This window comes from Vicugna pacos, chromosome 7 (genome assembly GCF_048564905.1).
Source record: "Vicugna pacos chromosome 7, VicPac4, whole genome shotgun sequence".
Lineage (NCBI taxonomy): Eukaryota > Metazoa > Chordata > Mammalia > Artiodactyla > Camelidae > Vicugna > Vicugna pacos.
The window spans coordinates 9,490,355-9,511,105 of NC_132993.1; the positions used below are offsets into that span (position 1 = coordinate 9,490,355).

The 20,751-nt window shown below is 38.8% G+C and overlaps 1 protein-coding gene across 11 annotated transcripts in view; it reads left to right on the forward strand.

Annotated features, from left to right (window-relative positions):
- The window catches only part of TPK1 (thiamin pyrophosphokinase 1), a 320,519-nt gene that overhangs the window by 102,217 nt on the left and 197,551 nt on the right, over positions 1-20,751 (forward strand). For 10 of the 11 annotated variants that reach the window (XR_012074168.1, XR_012074172.1, XR_012074169.1 and 7 more), the window contains one exon: positions 10,860-10,929. Coding sequence is in view for 3 of the 11 variants with exons in the window: in XM_072964303.1 (XP_072820404.1) it covers positions 10,860-10,929 (70 nt within the window). In the remaining 8 variants the exon portion in view is untranslated. The other variant, XR_012074174.1, reaches the window with a different exon arrangement.

Sequence of the window (20,751 nt, forward strand, 5' to 3'; positions counted from 1 at the left end):
CATTGTAAGGAGAACATAGGCAGGCCCATAGGGTTATAAAACAGATGGAACAGGAAGACTGTGGAAGATGACAGAGGTAAGCAAGAATAGCAAGAAATGTGTTACAGAATGTGGCCCAGCATTGGACAGAACGACAGTCTGGGGAATACTGAACAGTTGCAGACAGTGCCATGTGTGTCAGTTGCCCAAGACAGGAAACTAAAGGTCATCGCTGATCCCTTTTGCACCACTGTCTACATCCAGTCTCTCAGCGAACCTAGTCACTTCCAACTCCCTAATGTGTCCTGAAGGCCATCCATGTTCCTTACCTTAAATGCTAGAAACCTCGTCTAAGTCACCCTCTTCCCTGGTCCCTGCAGTAGTCTCCCAACTAATGTCGTCGACTCACCCATGTCTCCCTTTAATCTGTCTTAACATAAAAGGAAGGGAAGTCTGTAACACCTAAGTTAGAGTGGAGCGCTCTCGAACTTAAAACCTGGGATGACTTCCTTTACACTTAAGCTCTGTTCTGTGCCATGACCTGCTTAACACGGTCCTTGACTGCCTCTCAGTCTTATCTCCTAAAGCTTTTCCCTTATCTGACTAAACTCCAGAAGTGACTGGCCTACTTTTAATTATTTTAAAAAAATGAGCTTTTTCATGCCTTGAAAAGTCATGTTTTAAAGAGTGAGATTAATTTATCTCTAAGAATGTCCGGAGATAATTTACAGACCGAGGAATGTGGTGGTTAGTAAGGCATTCTACTCCACACTCTCGATGCTCTTTCACTGGGCTTTATTCCCTGGTTACAACTCTGGGCCTAAAGAAGGCCCAGTACGAGTTGTTGGGTAGTTTTCTCTTGCTTTTAACCTCCACCCAGTGATTCACCTTCCTACCATCAGTTTCTGCAAACATTATTCCTAATTCCTCTCCCCTTCTTCCAGCTCAAAGCCTTCGCAGTCCTCCCCCCACACTTTTTCCCCTAAACAGGAAGAAGGATTAGCTTGACCGTGTTCAGTTCACAAAGGGGCATAGTCAATTATAAGATTATATATAATATGTGAAATTCTTATATTAGTAATAAAAATATATAATTATTTCTCAGTTTCGAGTTACTCTGTATTAAGACCTAATTGCTGAGGTTACCCTATTATTACCAGTTAGATTTAATGATTCTTATTTAAAAAAAGATTTGTTTGCTAGAAACTCTCACTTAGTAAATTGTTAAAATATTTTTATAAAGATGTAAAAGGTATTAGGAAAGGTACTGGTATGATTTGTCGGGTAATTTTTTGCTTCTAACTCTGCAAAATAAGATTAAATATGTCACTTATTTGTGTAACAAGGAATCTGACTTTGGTACAGCTTTATTTTTGGTACATGGGAGATTAAATCTCTCAATTGAAATACTTCTTGCCTAAGTTCTGAGATCTGATCCATTAAAAAGAAGAGGGGAAGGAATTCTAAGTGCTGAATAAACAGGCAGAGGAGGCAAATGGGTCCCAAATCCCTCTACATTCTTCTATTGTGTAATACATTCGCATCAACAAAGTGATTTTTATTTAAACACTTTGACTTTTGCCAAGTAAAGCAGCCACATCATTGCTATTCTCTTCTACTCCAACTCTTCTCGGTGACCAGTGGCAATATTTAGTAATAGGGTCTCAAATGAGTAGGAGGCTCCAATAGAGAGGGACGGGATCGTCTAGAAGATTACCTGAAATATCAGAGATGTTAGTACACACACAGATGGCGGGAGAGGTGTTACTGAAGATTCGCAAAGTATGAAAGAGAGGGTAAGATGGCAGGTTTGCATCTGGGATGGATTTGAATGCAGTTTAGCTAGGACATAAGTTGCTTTGTTAAGTCATTTGACTTCGGAAGCCAGGTAGAATGTAGTTTCTAGGTGACAGTCTTGCTTTTCAATTGGAATTTGAGAGGATAGCGAAGAACAGTCTGTTGTATAGCTGGACACGCTGGGACTCTGGGTGGCTTGCCGGGGGGTATGCGGTCCTCCAGTGAGGACCCTGGGAGTGATTTTTAGTAGGGGATATTGGGCATTGCCTGTGGATCTCGGTCATCACCGCTGAGGGGCGCTGCTGGCATCTAATGGGGAAGTCCAGGGCAGTGCTGACCGTCCTGCAGTGCACTGGGCGACCCTCCCCGCGGAGCCTCAGACTGTAAGTAGTGACGGGTGAGCAAGCCTGTGTTCTAACCAGCACCAGCAGAGGCCTATTACATGTTTCCTTATTCCCCGTGGATGGAGTGTACATATTAACCAACTTGTCCCTAAAGAATGGCCAGTCTGTAGTAGAGAGAGATGCGGTCATTGAGCATGCACTCAGCCGTAATCATTCCTGCAACTACACTTGGACAACACACATTCACTGGTGTCATTTATTAGACTGTGTTTCTGTGCTGCTTCTAGCTCTTTGTGGTTTTAGCACATTATGAAATTTACTCATCTTTTAGAAAAATTTCCCTGTGCCACTTTAGGATAAACAGACAGTTTGATGTTTGGCCGCTTTCCAGATTTCTTAGTAATGAGGTATTTGGTGTCACCAAGTGTTAAAGAGGTACCTGCTCATAGACTTTATAAATAGCATCAAAGATGATTAAATGTCATACTTTGTCTCCATAACAAATAACTAGGAGAGGAGGAGGCAGAAGGTGGCAGAGAGAAAGGATAATAGAACTTGGGCAGCAACATTTACCTAAAAGTAATAAAAATTTTCATTACATGGCGTGATCCAGACCATTAGGACTAGCGTGGCCCTGTGCATGTAGCTGCTCAGTATAAATGCCGCTTGCTTTTTATTTGCAATAGGATAATTCTGTGTTACTGACTTAAGTAAAATTTAAAGAATCTTCCACTCACTATTTGTGGGATATTACAAATAATGTGAGCTCTCTTAATAATTGCACATACTTATACTATAAATTAAACTTTTCGTCTAAAACTCTGGAAGTTATCTAAACAGCAATTAATTATGCATTTCGGCACTCCTGTGAGCACAGTAAATTGTTGCTCTGTCTCTCAGAGAGCACATATTTCCATGAAAGGCTTGAATGAAAATTTTTCCCCATGAAATTGCGACTTGATAGGGAAAGCATGCTAATTCGTCTGTCAACCATGTCCATTAACTAACTAAACTAGATCATAATCAAGGCTTTGCAGGTGAGAGTATATACAAATAGGCCAACTACCTACAAAAATATACACCTCCTCTTCAGGCCTTGATCCAGTAGAGATATGAGGCGTAATAAGGTATCCAGTTGGTAGAGAGGAGGATTCTGTGTCTTTGAAGTAGAAATTAATATATGGATTAGTTAGGCTCCTTCAGTTTCAAATGACAGAGAGCCCAACTCAAACTGGCATGAGCCAAAAAGGGAATTTATTAGCTCGTGTAATTGAAAAGGCGATTGTTATGGTTATGGAGACTCAAACAAGACTCTTGCCTCCAAACTTTACCTTCCAGTATTGGCTTCATTCTCTGGGTCGACAAGATAGCCCATCACAGATCCGCACTTCCAGTCTCTCAGGTGGCGGGATGGTGGAACAGGGAACCCAGGAAGTCTCCTTAGGTTTCATGTCCATTTAATCAGATCACACCTCGGTCTCACCATCAGTCACTCTGGTCAGGAGATTGTAACAGCATGGATTGAGCCATGTGCCAAATCTGGATTTGAGTGTAGATATAATGCCACTTACAGGCTGAGAACGCAAGCTTGGGATTCCCTGGAAGAACATTAGTTACGCAAGAAGTAAATCTTTGCCCCAGCCCTGTCCTCTTCTGCAGCAGTGCCGCTGTAGCTGTAACCAATCTCTTGTGCTTACACTTGTGAAAATAAAAAAAGCAATGCCTTTACTGCTTTATATATAGATGATAGTATCTTATGTGTATTTTTTCCTTGCTTTTGTTGTTGACCAGTATATTTAACACTCTCTGCTTATGACAATCTCCAAGGAAGACCTTATATTCTCTTTTAAATAACAGCCATATCCTAAACAGACGTTCTATTTTTAATGAAGTATGTAAGAAATACCAAAAGTGAACACCCAGATGTGTTTCAGGAATATGGTTTACTAAGGGAAGCCTTCCATGAATTCTTACATGAAATATATTCCTTATTAGGCTTTTCATATAATTGAGGTTTTAACATGGCAGAGAATACTTAACAGGGAAATGTTTTTAAGCAAGAGATACTTCTGGAAGAATTCATTGATTTAGGCCTTCTTGTCTGATTTAACCATAAAGTGTGAAATACAGCTTTATTTCAGCATTGTCCCTAGTGATGAATATTGGTTAAAAAACACTGACCTTCAGTGCAAAATACATTAAAGACTTAAGTGTAAGACCTGAAAAGTGTAAAACTCCTAGAAGAAAACATAAGGTTAAAGTTCTGGACATTGGTCTTGGCAATGATTTTGTTGATACGACAACAAAATTAGACAAGTGGGACCATGTCAAACTTAAAAAAGCTCCTACACAGCAGAGGAAACAAACAAGAGTGAAAAGGCAACCTACAGAATGGGGGGAATTTTTGTAAGTCATATATCTGATAGGTGATTAATTTCCAAAATATGTAAGGAACTCCTAAAACTCAATATCCAGAAAAAAAGTCAAATAACCCAAGTAAAAATTGGGTAAGGAACTGAATAGACATTTCTTCAAAGGTGACCTGCAGATGGCCAGCAGGTATGTGACAAGATGCAATCAAAACCATAGATAGCACTTCAAACCTGTTACTTTGGATATTATTTTTTTAAAAATGACAAACAGCAGGTCTTGGTGAAGACATGGAGCAGTTCACACCTTTATTCACTATTGGAAGGAGTGCAAAATGGTATAGCTACTGTGTGCAACAATATGGAGGTTCATCAAGAAATTACACTAGAACCGCCATGTGATTCAGCAATCCCACTTCTGGCTCTTTATTCATAGGAATTGAAGGTGGATGTTTAAAGAGTTGAGTTATCTGTACTTCCATTTTCACTGCAGCACTATTCGCAGTAGCCAAGATCTTGAAATAACCTAAATGTCCCCTGATGGATGAGTGGATAAAGAAAATATGGCATATACCGATAATGGAGTATTATTCAATCTTAAAAAAGGAGATCTTGCAGCATGCAAAAACATGGAAGAAACTGAAGGACATTATACTCCACGAAAGAAGCCAGTCACAGAAGGACAGATACTGCATGATTTCCCATATATGTGAAACCTACATCAGTTAAACTCATAGAAACAGAGGATAGAACAGTGGTTGTCAGGGGCTAGGAGAAGGGGCAGGTGGGGAGTAACTATTCAATGGGAGTCAAGTGTCAGTTATGCAAGATGATTAAGTTCTAGAGATCTGTTGCACGACAATATGCCTATAGTTAACAATACTGTACTATTCACTTAAAATTTTAAGAGGGTAGATGTCACGTTAAGTGTTCTTACCATAGTAAAAATGAAACAACCCCCCCCCCACTTATCCTCTGTAGTATCTGATAGTGAGCCTTCTCAAATCTGTGTAGTTCTGTGTGAACTCATGTTAACACTTCTTTTTTAGTGTGTGCTTGTGTTAATGGACAATTTCTGAGGTGCTAGAGCTGGCTTAAGAGTAGAAGTTAGGGATTATGTGGTTTACTGTTGTTTCTAAGGCAGGGAGAGAATCCTGGCTCAAACCAGTAATATTGACAGACTAGATTGATATCAGATACACAAAGGCTAATTGTGTCTTTGGAGCACTAGGGAAGAAGAACCTGTGTTGGGAACACACAGGAGCTGGGTGGCTGGAGGTATTTAACTGCCCAGGGACCCAGTAAGACACCTGCTAAGTGAGATTCTGCATCTTCTCCTCCCTCTAGGTGAATGTAGGCACCTTCAACTCGGTCCTGATCAAACCTGTCAAAATATTTGATTCCTTCTCCTAATAATGAGGTTGGATCTGGAATTATTCTTGTTACTTTATGTCTCTTTTCCTTTTTTTAGTTACTGCTATTGATATTAAAATTGCAGTTACAATAGAGTTCATATCTCTTGTAAAAATATTTTTTGCAGCACTGTGTTTAGTGAAGAGTGTTTTTTCCATGACCTCATGTCTATTCCATATAAATAGTCAAGCTTAAAGAGTTTGGTGTGTGCAATTCAGAAGTGGTCTTGGATTAACAAACTAAGAAGATGTGATAGGCTTTACCCAACACCAGTTTCACTTAAATTTAAGGAAAGGTTCAAGACAGGTGATAAATATTGGTTTATAACAAAAATAATGAAGGTCTAGTCACTTTCCGGGAGTGACTTTCAAACGTTGCGGTGGCTCCTCGTTTGCTATGCTCGTGGCTGTGGAAGACATTGATTCTTGGGAAACTTCAGCTTTTATCCCTTGCCAGCTGTTAGGAGCTTCCTTAGGGGCGTGGGTCTCGCGTCCCTTCTCCAGTGCAGGTGTATCTTAATCATTGCAGACTGCTGATTACTTGGATAAACGTTCCTGACGTAGTAACCCTGGTCTGATTCTTAGTTGTATTGAATTTGGCATACTTCTGTACATTCTCTGAGTTGCTGTTGGAAGGAAGATTTGACCTTGACCAGTGGTTATTTACAGTTTTAAATAGCAGTATACCTTACAAGAGATAACATATAAATACATATAAGAACTACTTTCAAAAAAATGATTCCATAAAAGGGACATGATGTATTTTTACCAATATTCAACTGGTGACCATTTAAGTTTACTGTCAGTTTTTTCAACATTACAGATAATATCACAATGACTGTCCTTGCACATATGCCCTTGTGATTTTGGGCAAGTTTCATAGAGGCTGCACAGAATTTCTGGATCAAAGGGCATGCACATTTAAATTTTTATAAATCTGCCAAACTCTCTCTTAGAGTTATAATTTTATCAACAGTATGTGAGAGAGTTTTATTTCCCCATGCTGTTTCTTTCTGGTTTTATCTTTGTTGTCTCTCCAGCCCCTGAATAATTTGGTGAGTTTGGTCAGCTATATGTAATAATCTTTATTTTGCATGAGAATCAGTATTCTTGGGATTATCTCAGTCATAGGATCTAGATTAGAATCAAAGTCTTTTATATCTGGTGTTCTTTCCGTTGACTTGACACTGAAAAACGTTTCCTTGATTTTTACTTTTATCTTTTCTTCCATCTTAATACGTGGAGCTCATTTAATAGGCTACTTCTCAGAAAGTGAAATTATTTCTGTCCAACTTCATTCAATAAAAATTAATGAACTAGCCAATTAACCTCTGTGAGTGGAGCTCTTTATTGTCAGTAACACTAACTTACATTATGCCAGGTTAAAAAAAATCTTGTTAGTTTAAGGTGTATTTAATTATGCTTATTGGTAGTGCCAATACACAGAGTTGATACAGAGGTTTTAGTATACTTTAGTCAACAGCTTTTTATCAGCCTGATGTGTAATAACTATTCAGCCATTGAAGTTGCAGTATTTGATAAATGTGCAAAAATTTTGCTGTATAAGCCAGTGAATTTTTACATTAAAGATAACTCATGCAGTAGCTTCCATTCATTAAAGCTTGAGACTATTTAAATAATGATGGAGTGCATGTATTTTGAAGGCTGACCCATGATTTATCAGAAATATCTTATTTGAGAATGCCCTCTACTATCGATTCTTTTAGTTCGTCACTTTCATTAACAGTGATGTTTGTTTACTCAGTTTTCAAATTGCCATCAATGAATTCATGCCAACATTATGTAATGCATGCTTGAAATTTTATTTTCCAAATGCAATTTTATTTATGTGGACAGAAAATATTTTATTAGTAAAATTTAAAAGTGGTAGAATATATCTTCTTTGTCGAGCTTTACTGACAGTCACAAAATAGTTTTGGGGACAGACTGGAACTTGTTCTTTCAGATGGATTGCACCCCAATCCCACCTTCTAGGTAACGAGAGAATAGTGCACAGATTTCATCAGTGGTTTTAGCTCCATTAGCCATTTCAAACAAGAGGAGATGTGGACAAATTTACCTCCTATGACTTTGGTATTTCTCTTTTGATAAACTGCTCTAAAAATGCCAGTTTAAATCTGAGTGTGAGAAGCAACAGGCATGAGAAAAAAAAATTGGATTATAAAAGTAACACTGATCTTGGCTGAACTAGGTTTAATAATAAGCATTTTTACAGATTTGTCCACTGAAACACATCTCCGTGTCTTCCCGTCGCGCTTTGCTCTTCTGTCATCACTGTCTACCGTGCAGTGTGTATATGCGCTTCTGTTTCTCCTTTTTCCACTAAAGTGTCAGTCTGGAGAGCTCGCTCCTTTTGTTATTCATCTTTCTGTTTCGTTCAGAGCCTGCCACATAATAGGTATAAATGTTGACTCTAGCTGATCTTTGCAAAATAATACAGTATGAAATATTTAACAAGTCATTCTGTTTTATAATCCTTGGCCACTGCGTCTTGGAATTTCGTTTTACTTCACTAAATCAATTTTCACATAAAAAGATTCCCTATGCTTGTTAATTTTGTTTACAGAGCAGTGTTCTATATACTCTGAGGGTAATGACTGATAGTTTACCATCTGTTTCTGTTTATCAGTCCTTCCTCTCTCCCTGTTCATTTGTTCTACAGCATCTTTTATATGTGAGATTCTCTCTCTATTTTGCTTTTGATGATTTTGAACTTTCAGGTTTTGATATTTAGGAAATGCACAGAATAGTTTGTGAATCTTCAAGTTATGTTTATGGTATAATTTGAATTTGGGTACCATTCCTTAAAGGGAAATGTGTATTGTTGGTAATTGGTAAAATGAGATGTTCCTCTTAGATATCTTTGTAAAACTCTTACTTTTATTTGACACTTTTTAAGGACCATAGGCTTTTCTTTTCTAGAGATACAATGCTTTTTATTTGTTTTTTGTTCTTATTTTTTTAGTCAGCTAATATTCATGTATTTTATTTAATTTTATTTTTTTATTGATGTGTAGTTGTTTTTACAATGTTAGTTTCAGGTGTATAGCAAAATGATTCAGTTTTACATATGTACATATGCACATATGTTTTCAGATTCTTTTGCGTTACAGCTCATTACAAGAAACTGAATAAAGTTCCCTATGCTATGCAGTAGGTCCTTGTCATTTATTTATGTCATATACTACGTATGTGTAGTGTGTATCTGTTAAGGACACAGTGCTTTTTAGACTTCATTTTCACTCTGACAGACATGGAGGAAGAGGACTGACATTTGTTGAATGCTGACTATGTTCCAGTGTTGTGACGAGCATCATGTATAATTACTAAGTCATTGATTGCTTAATAATTCTGTGCCATAGGTGATACTGTTACCATTTACAGATGAAGAAGCTGAAGCAAGAAAGGAGTATCTTTTTTTTTTTTTCCAGTTGGCCTCTGTTTTATTTCTGCTCTAACATAGGGCACACAGAGGCGTCTCACGTGTATCATGGATTAGTGGAAAATACACTGGGGCTTTTATTTCTGCCAGTATGGTCAGTTAGCTGCCCTTTACAATATCCCACCTGTTATTAAACACCTCGCAGTTTGGAGGTAGATATTATAAGCACTCTTAAATGTATAGCTAAACTTGCAAAAAAGGGAGTTGATTTCATAACAGCAATAAGATGAAGAAGTAGCTCAAAAAATACCGTTGTCTCCTGGTGTCTGTGGGAGATTGATTCCATGAGCCCCTGAGATACCAAAATCCGCAGATGCTCAAGTCACTTATATGAAGTGGTGCAAAAAAGTGACCACAGTCAGCACTCTGTGTCCGTGGGTTTCATTTCCGCAGGTTAAACCATGGATCACATTGGAAACCCTCAGCTGTGGAAGGCCGACTGTTTGTTTCTTCTGAAGCAGTTGGTGTCCAAGGACTTGGCTGATTTCTGTGACCTACTGATCAGTTTTAACAGCTATGGAGGGGCAGAGGCAGCTCCTCAGGGTGAGGACTTAGAATCTCAGACACCTCAGCATTGACTCTTAACATCGCCCAGGTTAAAAAACAAAACACAGCAAAACAACAATACAAAAAAACAAAACAAAACAAAACAAAAAAAGTTTGATTTGAAACTATTAGGTAAAGGATTTTTTTTTTAAAGAAAAGTATCAAAGGATGAATTGATGCTAGGATACTGAACATTTCTAGGAAAATTAGAAATTAGAGAAGTAACCACAACGAAAATAGTAGACCGTGGAATGAAAATTTTAAGGAATGATTTCACCAGCAGCATGAAACCCTAGAGTGATGTGAGGGAAAAACACAGGGAGGCGAGAGATAAAAAGCCCCAGTTGGGGGGGCAGCCGGCCTTGTTGGATTACTTTCATATCTCCCAAGTTTCAGTCAGTTTTGTGCCACCTTCTCAATATTTACAGCCGCACATTATCTGGATTATTAGTTAATATTTTAAAACAGACTTACAATGTTCTGCTTATGATGTGTTTTTAAAAGAAATCTTGCATATCATGGTAAACTATGGAGACCCATAATACCTGCCGCAAATAGAAGGTATCCATAAAAAAATTAATAAAACAAGGGGACAAAGTTATAAGCTACGTCCTGTTGTCTGGTATCAAGCCTGAGGCCTATTTTCTGTTAGAAGGAAGGAAAAACAAGCTTCGAGAGATACTGAAGACATCATATACCATCCCCCCCTTTATTTAATAGGAGTAGTTGAAGAAGATGGAAAAGGAATTACACTTTGTCCTGGGTGATCCTGTCTTGTGTGTGTGACATGCAGGATCATTTTTAGTACCAGTAGTGTCACTGGCTGACTGTGAAATGATCCAGGGAGGGGAGCGCGGCTTTGTGTGTGTGTCTGAGGGCCTGTTTTTTTAATGTTGATCTTTGCTAAGCTTCCTATATTAAAATATTCTTTTCTTTTTTCTGTTTGAAGCTCTTTTAAGAGCCTGTGCTGACGGAGGTGCCAACCGCTTGTATGATGCCACGGAGGGAGAGAGGGAGAGGTAGGCTTGATGGGCTTTGTCCGCTGTGTGCCAACTCTACTCTTCAGTTTGTTTCATTTTCTTCTTAGGAAATGGTGGCTGTTCATTTTCCTTCAGACTCTTTACAGAAAACCACCTCGGTGAGAGAGCTGCTTGACTAGGTTGTGTTATTTCTTTGCTTTAAATGGTAGCTGTTAATAGCAATAAGCCAATTGTATTTCTATTAAAAAAATCCTGCTTCCTTGAAAGTCTCATTAAGTAGCAGTATCAACTTTGGTATTTGTGGGGACTTTGAACATTGAGTAAAATAAAACTTGTAAGGGCAATTAGGATTTTTATTCACACAGTTTAAATGAATGCAAACTGATCTCATAAAATATATATTCTGTTGTAGATGTGAGATTTTTATATCAGTTTTGAGTAAAACTCAGTATCATTGTAACTTCCTTCTGTGTTATGCACAGACATATATTTTAAGAGATAAACTATTTATTTATGAATGATTTGTTATCTGCCCTCTCTGGTTTTCTTGATCTTTGCCTGGTGAGCTGTTTTTAGATGTGAGAATATGTTTAATGAAAGCAAAATTTAAACCTAGCTCATTGCTGTCATGTGTACAGTGCAGCCTCTGGGCAAAAACAAGCATTTATAGTCTGGATATAAATAGACCAGCTAGGAAATTTAGTTCCACTTCTATCATATGTGTTATTAAATGTACTGATGTGTTTATAGTTTGAGAAATCACCTCCTTGCTGCAAAAACTAAAATAAAAATATTACGATGCAACATACCGTAGGTGTGAATTAAGTGCATGCACTTGGAAATGATGTAAAATACATCTTTATGGCGCCAGAATTTTTACTTCAGGTTTCTGATGGTGGCTCCGATGTTTGAAAGCTCACTGCGCATAGGAGGAAGGCGTGTCTTCTGTGAGACTGGGTGTGCTAACGCCTAGGGTCTGGATGCATTATCAAAGATTATGGCAACAGTGACAGCCTAGGAAATAATTTAAATTCTTAACATTTTTGTGCTTCTATATTTTTAAACTTGGTGGATTCCTCTGACTGTATTCTCTAAGACTTGACATGGACAGTATGTGGAAAAAATACTTAAGTGTGTGTTATATAAAGTATTCGAACCAGGTAGTTCAGAGAGGATCATAATGACCATGCGGGCAAGGTTATGAGCTGGGTGCCGTTGATGCCTGTAACCTGCTTGCTGGCAGACAGTCTGGGACTGAGAACTATTTCTCAGTTGGGGTGTACAGCTCATGAACATACTTCTATGAACCAGAGCTGTGAAAAATATTAACACAGCCCTTTCCAACTCTTCCTCGATCATGAGAACCATCTAGAATGCCTGTGAGAAAACATAGATTCCTGTACTGATGACTTTCATTGGATTGGGCTGGACTCTAATGAGAAAGATAACGTACAACGCTTTTACTCACACTGGAAAGCGATACGCATTGCCAGATTTGGGAATGAGCACCATTATTTTTGCCGAGATTTTGAAATGATCGTTTCAATATTTCTTAACACATTTTATAGGCAATCTTACGGAAATCTTCCAAGAAGACTTATGTGACTTATCTAACAACCATTTGTCCATATATGAAGATGTTCAATAAGAAAATGTGCTTTCTGTGGATTTTCTGGTTGTAATAACATGTTTGCAGTGATGCATGTCTGATACTTAGGGATGTGGCTGGCCTGGGTAACGGTGGAGTTCCAAACAGGGAGAAGAGTGAAACTGTTTCCTGTGGGAATACGTCCTTGGAATAAAGCTCATTAAATCCGAACTCTAACCAGTGAGAGTAATTGGTTATAGGTGACCAGACATGATTCCTATTAATTGTATTTCTAGCAGAGAGGCTTTACAGTGGAAGTGGAAAAAATATGCATGAGCTTTTATTAAAAAGGCAGGTATGGTTTGTGGACCACTGCTTGGCTTGTTCTTATTTTTTATTTATTTAACGTCCTAATCTACAATGTAATACCTTATTATTATGCAGTAAAACATGAATATGTAAGAAGCAGCTCCAGCTGAAGAGAAAATTAGGTGTTTACACATTGGGAACGGGAGGAAGGGAGACTGATGTAGACAGCGACAGGGGAGCAGGGTTTGCAGAGGGACAGTGCTGAGGCAGAATTCAGCGCTGACCTTACGTCTGATCCTCTGACTGGGACCAGTCTGGTCCGAACGTATTCAGCCCTCTATGTCTTTCAGGAATGTTTGTCTTTGTTCCAACTTTGAAAGTCGCCTCTCTGTTTATCAGTTTTTTTTTTTTTTAAATAAAATAGCCCTAAATGTTCTTGTTCATTGTGAAAACAACATATGATGATTTGAATATTTATTAGTGAGTTGGAAGCAACAAGAAGAAGAAAATAAAAATTCTCGTATTTCTTCCTAAGTAGCCAAGAGTTGCATTGAGGCTACCTATTGGTTCTGCCCTCTGGAACAACAGAAAATATGACTCATTTTTCTTACTCAGGTGAATGTAAGCGCAATAAATATAAACTCCCTCGTGCCTAGACAGTTGCCTTGGGAATATTAGACACTCAATAAATGTGTTTAATAAATATTTGATTACAGTTATTCTGTTCTCTCTTCCCATGAGGTTTTGGGCAACTTTGATTGATGACCCTCATATTTGAGATAACTAGATTACCTCCACTCTGAAGGCCGACAGGTTTGGACTTGGGTGTGTGTTCAGTCTGTACATCAGACTGAGGCCGGGTGGAGAACCCAGTCCAGGAGACATAGAATGCGCACCGCCAGTGAGAGTGGGAACCTAGCTTTGATTGTGGACTTGAGATTGAAGAGGAAGAGATTTTAGGAAGACTCTGTCTTTGTAATTATTCCTTTACTCTTAATTGACTGTTTCCCTAACCCCAGATGTCTGTTCTTGGAAATGTGGGGGTAGTAAGTCTGGGTATCAGATGGATGGGCCAATACCCCAGTCCTGCAGCTCTGACCTGACACTGACTGATGTCTCACGTGTGTATTCTGGGAGTCGTCTGTGATTGAGAAGTTCTGTCGTGGCCTCATAGCACCGCCTCCTCCCATGTAGGTAAAACCCACCATTGGTCGGTTCTGGGAGGGTATAGCATGATCTCACAATCAGAATAATCACAGGATGAGGAGGTAAGTGGAGAGAAATACAAGACAAGCAGGGTAAGACTTTGTAGGAAGACTTTATGGAGCAGATTTTTTTCTTGGTCATTGTCGAGAGGCATCAGAGGTTTTTCTACTGATGATGTTACTGACACTGTATTAAATCAGGAAGAAGTATAAACTGTCCACACACAAGAATACTGAAAGATTGTTATTTATGTGCACTGGGTAAATAATAATGACTGCAGGGGGATGATGCCCTCCTCCCCACCCCCAACCACCATGGCTCTCCTCCCGCGCCCCGGTTATTCCTGTTTCTGCATCTTAACAGATACTCCAAGAGAAGAACACTTTCTGCCCTAGTCAGTTTTTAACAAAGGCCTGAAAAGTCTTCAACTGTGACAGTAATTACCAACCTTTTCCACCACAGGGGATATTAAAAACAAACATACAGAGAAGTGCAAAATTATAATGATATAGATCAATGAATCTTCTCAAAGGGGAGCACACTAGAGTAAACGGTACTAAGATGACCAAGAGCAATAAATGAATATTGACTTAGCATCGCAGAAGCCCTCCTCGCGCTCCCCGCCATCACATCTCCCCTCAAAGGACACTTCTCTCCAGCTTAATTAGTGTTAGATTAATTTTGTCTCCTTTTGGACTTGGTGAAATAGAATCAAAAGATACTGAGTTTTGAGTGTATGGACATTTTTTGAGATATAGGATCCATAGCTCTCTCAGTCTGAAAAAAAGATTAACAAGCATTGCTGGAGATTCTTACAGGAGAATTTTGGTCACACTAATTATAGTTCTAGATGGGGGAAGCGGTGAAACCAAGTAGCAGAGTGTATGACGTACAGAAACGGTCACAAAATCGATGACACCACAGAAGTGACCTCCCACTAAGGGAAAAATAGTTTATACTGATCATTAAAAAAAAATAATGCCTTTAAAGGTAGAGAAGCATTTGTAAACCCTATTCTGTGAGAATATAGTTAAGATACGCTGACTGAAAAAAAAAAAAGAAAACAGAGAACTTTGTAATGAGATGGATCTCTCTAGAATAACCCAGTGGCGGAAATAAGAAAGTAGTATTTAGCTTGTGATTCATTCATTCATTCAAGCATTTATTGAATACCTTTCGTAGTTAAGACATTTTGATAGTTACTGTGAACATATTAATAAATAAGATGCAGTTACTGCCCCCAGGAAACTTACAGTATGAGAGTAGTAAGAAAGTTCTAGTTCAGCATGATATGTTCTATGACAAAGGAAAGCATGAAGGTGGACAGTTAAACTAAAAACTATTCTGAGGGTTCTGATGGAATGTAAAAGGTTAGTTAGGGCCCTAGAATATGATGGGGGGTGTGTGTGTGTGATACGTGTACGTGTATGTGCATGCACGTATACTTACTAGGGAGGGGTGGGGCATTTCTCCTTCGTCTCTTGGATAAAGTCTAAACTCACTGCAGTGAGAATTGGGGTTTGGCTTTTACCAGTCTTGTGAGCCATGCCCAGTTTTCTGCTCTGTCTTCTCCAAGGCCCTTTCTCATGCTGATCTTCAGCTTGTACGGGTCAGTACCTCCCATAATCCCTTCCCACTGTCTGGTTATCCATTCTGATGGGTCAGTGCTTAAACATCCTTCGCTGCACTGGTCTTCGGACAGTTTTGATAGCATGTGCTGGCCTTTTTTGTAGCAATCCTATGTGTGCAGCAGAGCTCAGCTGAAATGCTGTCTGCCCCATGAGGGCTCCCCTCTCCCTCCAGTCCTTCCAGCCTGATGGGACTGGACATTTCTTACCCCAGTAGTAATGCTTTTAAATCACAGTGTTAGGTTCACATTTTACCTTGATTTAGAGCTATAAAGGCTTATGTCTTTTACTAGGTTGTAAATTTCTAGTGATCTATTGTCCTTTAACTTTGCATAATACTTTGTAATTATTTACTTTCTCACTTGTGATTTAGCGCTGTGTAGATGTATCTTAGCTCCCTCATTAGGTGGTGAACTCCTGGAAGGCGGCGATCATAATTAATCTTTTTTATGTGCCTCATAGATATATCTGGTACACTAATGGGCACCCAAGAATTTATTGAATTAATGATTTTTTCATTGATACCTTGGCAGAAATGTCACAAAGGCTGAGAATTTTTACAGCCAGAGATTTCTAAGATATAACATCAGCTATTGGAAGTGTCTTGGTGATAGAGAAGAAACTTTGGAGATACATGTATGTGTATCTCACTAGCATTTATAAGCCAGAAGTGTCTCATATCTAAAAAGATTACCTAAGTTTTGTTTGGAATCATGCACAGTAATATGTTCCACTTTTTTCCACAATGTTTTACATTACATTGGGTCCTAATTCCTATCTAAATGAGTCTTTTATCTTGAAACTAAGATCTTTGCCTTTGAATTCATTGGTATTTTGATACTGTGAGAGGTTTTTTTTTTTAATTGTGATTTTATGGGACTTAGAGACTCTCAAAAATCACAGCATGAAAGTCTGAGAAATAGCTGTGAATTTTGGTGTCACTGGTGTGTGGGAATTTGAAGTGGGGGGAGTGCTGTTTTTAGGTGAGCTCCCTCAGAGTAACTGATGAGTAGAGCATCCTGACTGGGAAGCCCTGCAGAAGATGATTTTTATATGAACATTGTTCTAGTTGAGTTTAGATGTGTAGGAGTTCCTTTTCTGTTTCACTTAAAAGATTGGCACGCAACAAAAATTGGCTGAATTCGTAGAAATGACCACTCAGTTAAGTACGCATTGACAGGGGCGGGATGAGGAGGGACCCGTGGTGCCCAGACAGAAAAGCAAGATTCAGTCCTGATCTCTTACTCCTCTCACTGCATTAATTTTCTCACAGTTAAGATTTCAGGCTTTCTATGTTCTTGCAGCTTTCTCGTCACAGATTAGTACTGTTACCAAACCGAACTTGGGTCCCTTTCCTGTCACACAGCAAGCCAATCTCCTGACCCCAGGTTGGGGCTACAGAAAGTGCAGGAAGTACAGCATTTATTGCAGGGCACCAAGCGAGGAAACAGGCAGCTTATGCTCAAAAGACCCCAACTCCCCCATGGCTTTCAGGGAAGCGTTTTTAAAGGCAGTGCTTGGGTTGAAGCTGCAGGGTGCATGACTTTCCCCTGACTGGTTGGTGGTGAGGTAACAGCGTGATGTTTTGGGCATCATACTCATCAGTCTTCTGGTTCCAGCCAGAATGGGGTCTGCCTGCTTGGGGTCAGCAGGAAGTCACCATCCTCTACCTGGTGGGAAGTCTTTATCTCCTGCAGAGCAACTCAAAATATGTGTCAGATTGTTACGTCTGTCCCTTGAGGAGGAACTAGGACTCTGCTTTATTACTGCACTGGTTTTCCTGACTGCTTCGCCTTCATTTCTGCATTCTCTCACTTCCCTAATTAATAACGGCTTGAGTCTGCTCTTTGGAAATCAGGGGAGGCCTAGGAGACTAAAGCCTTTTGCTACAAACAAGAAACGGGGGCAGCTGGGAGTAGGCGGAGGGGCCTTCGTGCTCAGGAGTGCCCTGCAGTGTCTTGTTCGGTTTAAATCCTCCCTCGGGGCTTTGGTGCTGTCTAGTCCTGAGGGGGACCAGGGTGGGACAAGAAGGGAATGAAGTTTGGGATAGAGAGGTGAGTTGTTAACTCAGCAGGGGAACACGATTGTAGGGGGACTCGGTTTCAGTACCACATTTCAGAGTGATCAAGTGGGTACAAAGAATGACTATTGTAGCTGATTCTCCAAATAACTGCACCCCAGCCAAACCACTTTCAAAGTACAATTTAAGTAACATGTGGGAGGCTAGCTGTGAAAAACTAGCTTCTAAAGCCTTTATCAGTGTAATTAACCCGGGCATCTGGCAGCAAATCTCCACCCATGAAGGAATCCATGACTTGTCTGTCTACACGTGAATAACTTAACAGTCTTGTGCTCTAGGTCCCATTCCTTGCAGGTGGCCTTGGCCTCCAGGTTGGGAATTGTGTAGTGAAAGAACAGGCATGGACTTACTAGTTAGATGAGGATTCAGAATCTGATTCTGTGACTTCATTACTGAGATGTAATTTACAACTATAATGTAATCAAATTACATTACAAGTGATTTCACTTCCTTGGGCTGTAGTTTCTTGCTCGGTGGTATTTCAGGGACAAATCTACTAGAGTATTCAGAAAAATCTTGATGAAGAAACATATCACTTTTTGGGCTGGTTATGCAAGACTTAGATAAGCCGAGAGGGTGGAGGGTGACCCTTCAGAGCTATGGTGTGATGAATTCTAGAACAGTTGAGTATGCATATGATGCGGTTTTAGGCAAAGCTGTAGTCTTTCACAGTTAATACTCTGCGTGCAGTAATTGTACAACTACTTGGAAAGGTTGTAAGTGCTTATATTGTGGTTGGAATGAAGGAACAAAGTGTCTGGCTCCTCTGGTTCTTTTCTGTTTTTAATCAGCTTTGTTAAGGATTAACTTCACACAATAAAATTCATCCATTTTAAACATACAATTGAATTAGTTTTGAAGTGGTGAATGGTTGTGTTCACCACCGCAGTCAGACTGAAATACGTCCCTTATCCCCAAAAGGTCCCTCCTGTCGCTTGACAGTCGATCCCTAACTCCCACACTCTGGCTCCTGGAGCCTTCTAGAATGGAGCAAGTGGAGTTACACAGTTTGTTTTCTTTGTGCTGACTTTTTTCATTCATACCACTATGTGTGTCAGTAGTTTGTACCTTTTCACTGTTGAGTAGGATTTCCATTATACAGATTCACCACGATTTTATTTGTTCGTTTAATGCAGTCGGTGGACTTAATTCTTAAGAATTGCCTTTTTAGGTGGAATCCTTTTTATTATCATTTTTTCAGGTGACTCTTTGGGAGGAACATTAGTTCTTTTAGTTGGAACCAAACAAATTTCCAAGTTGTCAGTTCAACCCTAGAGGTCTTGTAAATAGTTAGTAGACACTTGTATACAAGCCCCAATCTGCTTTATCTTAGTGAAAAATTCTGCAGAAGTCTTGCTCAATATTGTTAGTTTTTATGGACTAAGACAGTAAGTATAAATAAGTGTATAACTGTTGTGGAATAACTTGGTGTCAAGTAATTGAACATACATTGTGATCTCGATAACCTCCAGTATACGTGACGGTTGATTTCAGTCTACCTGCGACTATAATTTTCTCAGTGATTGGGATTTATTTTAAATTATGTTCAAGCATTTCATGGCACAGTTGAAAACGTACTTCCTCTATGCTTTCATAGACATAGAAAGGAAATGTGTACTTTGCTTAAGGAATACAAAAGATCTTTGGTTTAGCTTGATCCTTATAAGCCTAGCCTTAAGCAATATTTAGTCATTTGCTTTGGCAAGTTTTTATTAAAAAGTACTTAAGCAATCAGATGACTAAGCTCTGTGAGCATGCCAGCATTATTGGGTCTTTGAGTCAAAATGATGGAAGGTAAAAATGATTAGCACATTTAAAAGAAAATTTATAATAGGAGTCTTAGTATTAAAGAACCCTACACAACAAACTGTGGGGACATATTTATCTTGAATTATTGATTGGATTAGTTTAGTAATATATTTTAGTCTGTTGGTTATCAAATGCTATAAATCAGAGATCCCAAAGTTATCCATGCGTAGCTCTGAATCATTCCGGGGTGTTGGAGGAGGGGGGAAATGTGTATGCCAAGTTGCTATGTTTGTCGGCTCATGCATGAAGTCAAAATAAATTTTCAGAGTGAGATCATTTTGAGCAGCTGCAGGAAGTCAGTTTACAACTAAATTTAATCAGAGGCATTGTTCTTTATGGCTTTTCTATTTCATAAAGTATGTTCTTGACAAAATCCTTTTCCTTTCCTGTACCGTGGATGGAGTCTTCAGAAATAAATTACCTTCAGAAGATTTTTAAGAGAAACCTGGATCATCTGTCAGAAGTTTTGAGTAACACATGGCTCTATTAATTTTACTTAAAAAAAAAAGTTGAATTTTTCTGGTACTTGTTAATACCACTTAAGAGCTCAGGTATTTCATCACTCTTTTTTTGCTTATTTTCAATATATTATTAGATTGCTGAGTTAAGTAATGAGCATAATAACATAATACCACATATAGGTTGTATATTTATATGATCACATATATACCACATGTATGTAATATATAATACATATTATATATAAAATGTTTATATAAAATATATAATCACATGATACCATGTATGTAATTATATGTGAATATATATTACATATATTTTTTTAAATTGTGGAGTGGTCCCTGTCTGATTTTTCATATACATTTAAATGAATGCATATACCTTCATGTTTGCACACACACACCTAGCACACCTAGATACTTCCTGCATGTATTTTTGTTATGAAAATTTTGGTTTTGTGTGATTGGACCAAGAGGAAGCCAGATAACTCCAGCAACAAGACTGCATGTATTCTTTGTCGACATGTCATCACAGGACATGAAATTTGAGTTGACGATGGGATTGTACCTGAGCCAGCTGTGGCCTTCCTGTTGTTAGGGGACAGAAAAGTGACAGCTGGATTTCAACTAACAAAAGCTGGTCAATAAACTTTGCGGGAAAATATCCAAGTGGCAGTTATACCAAGATAAACCCTGAACCATCACATGTAACCCTAGGTTATGGATCTGAGAGTCGGGTTCCTTGAAAACTTCAGTTTCACCTCTGTAGCCAGAGAGGTCAAG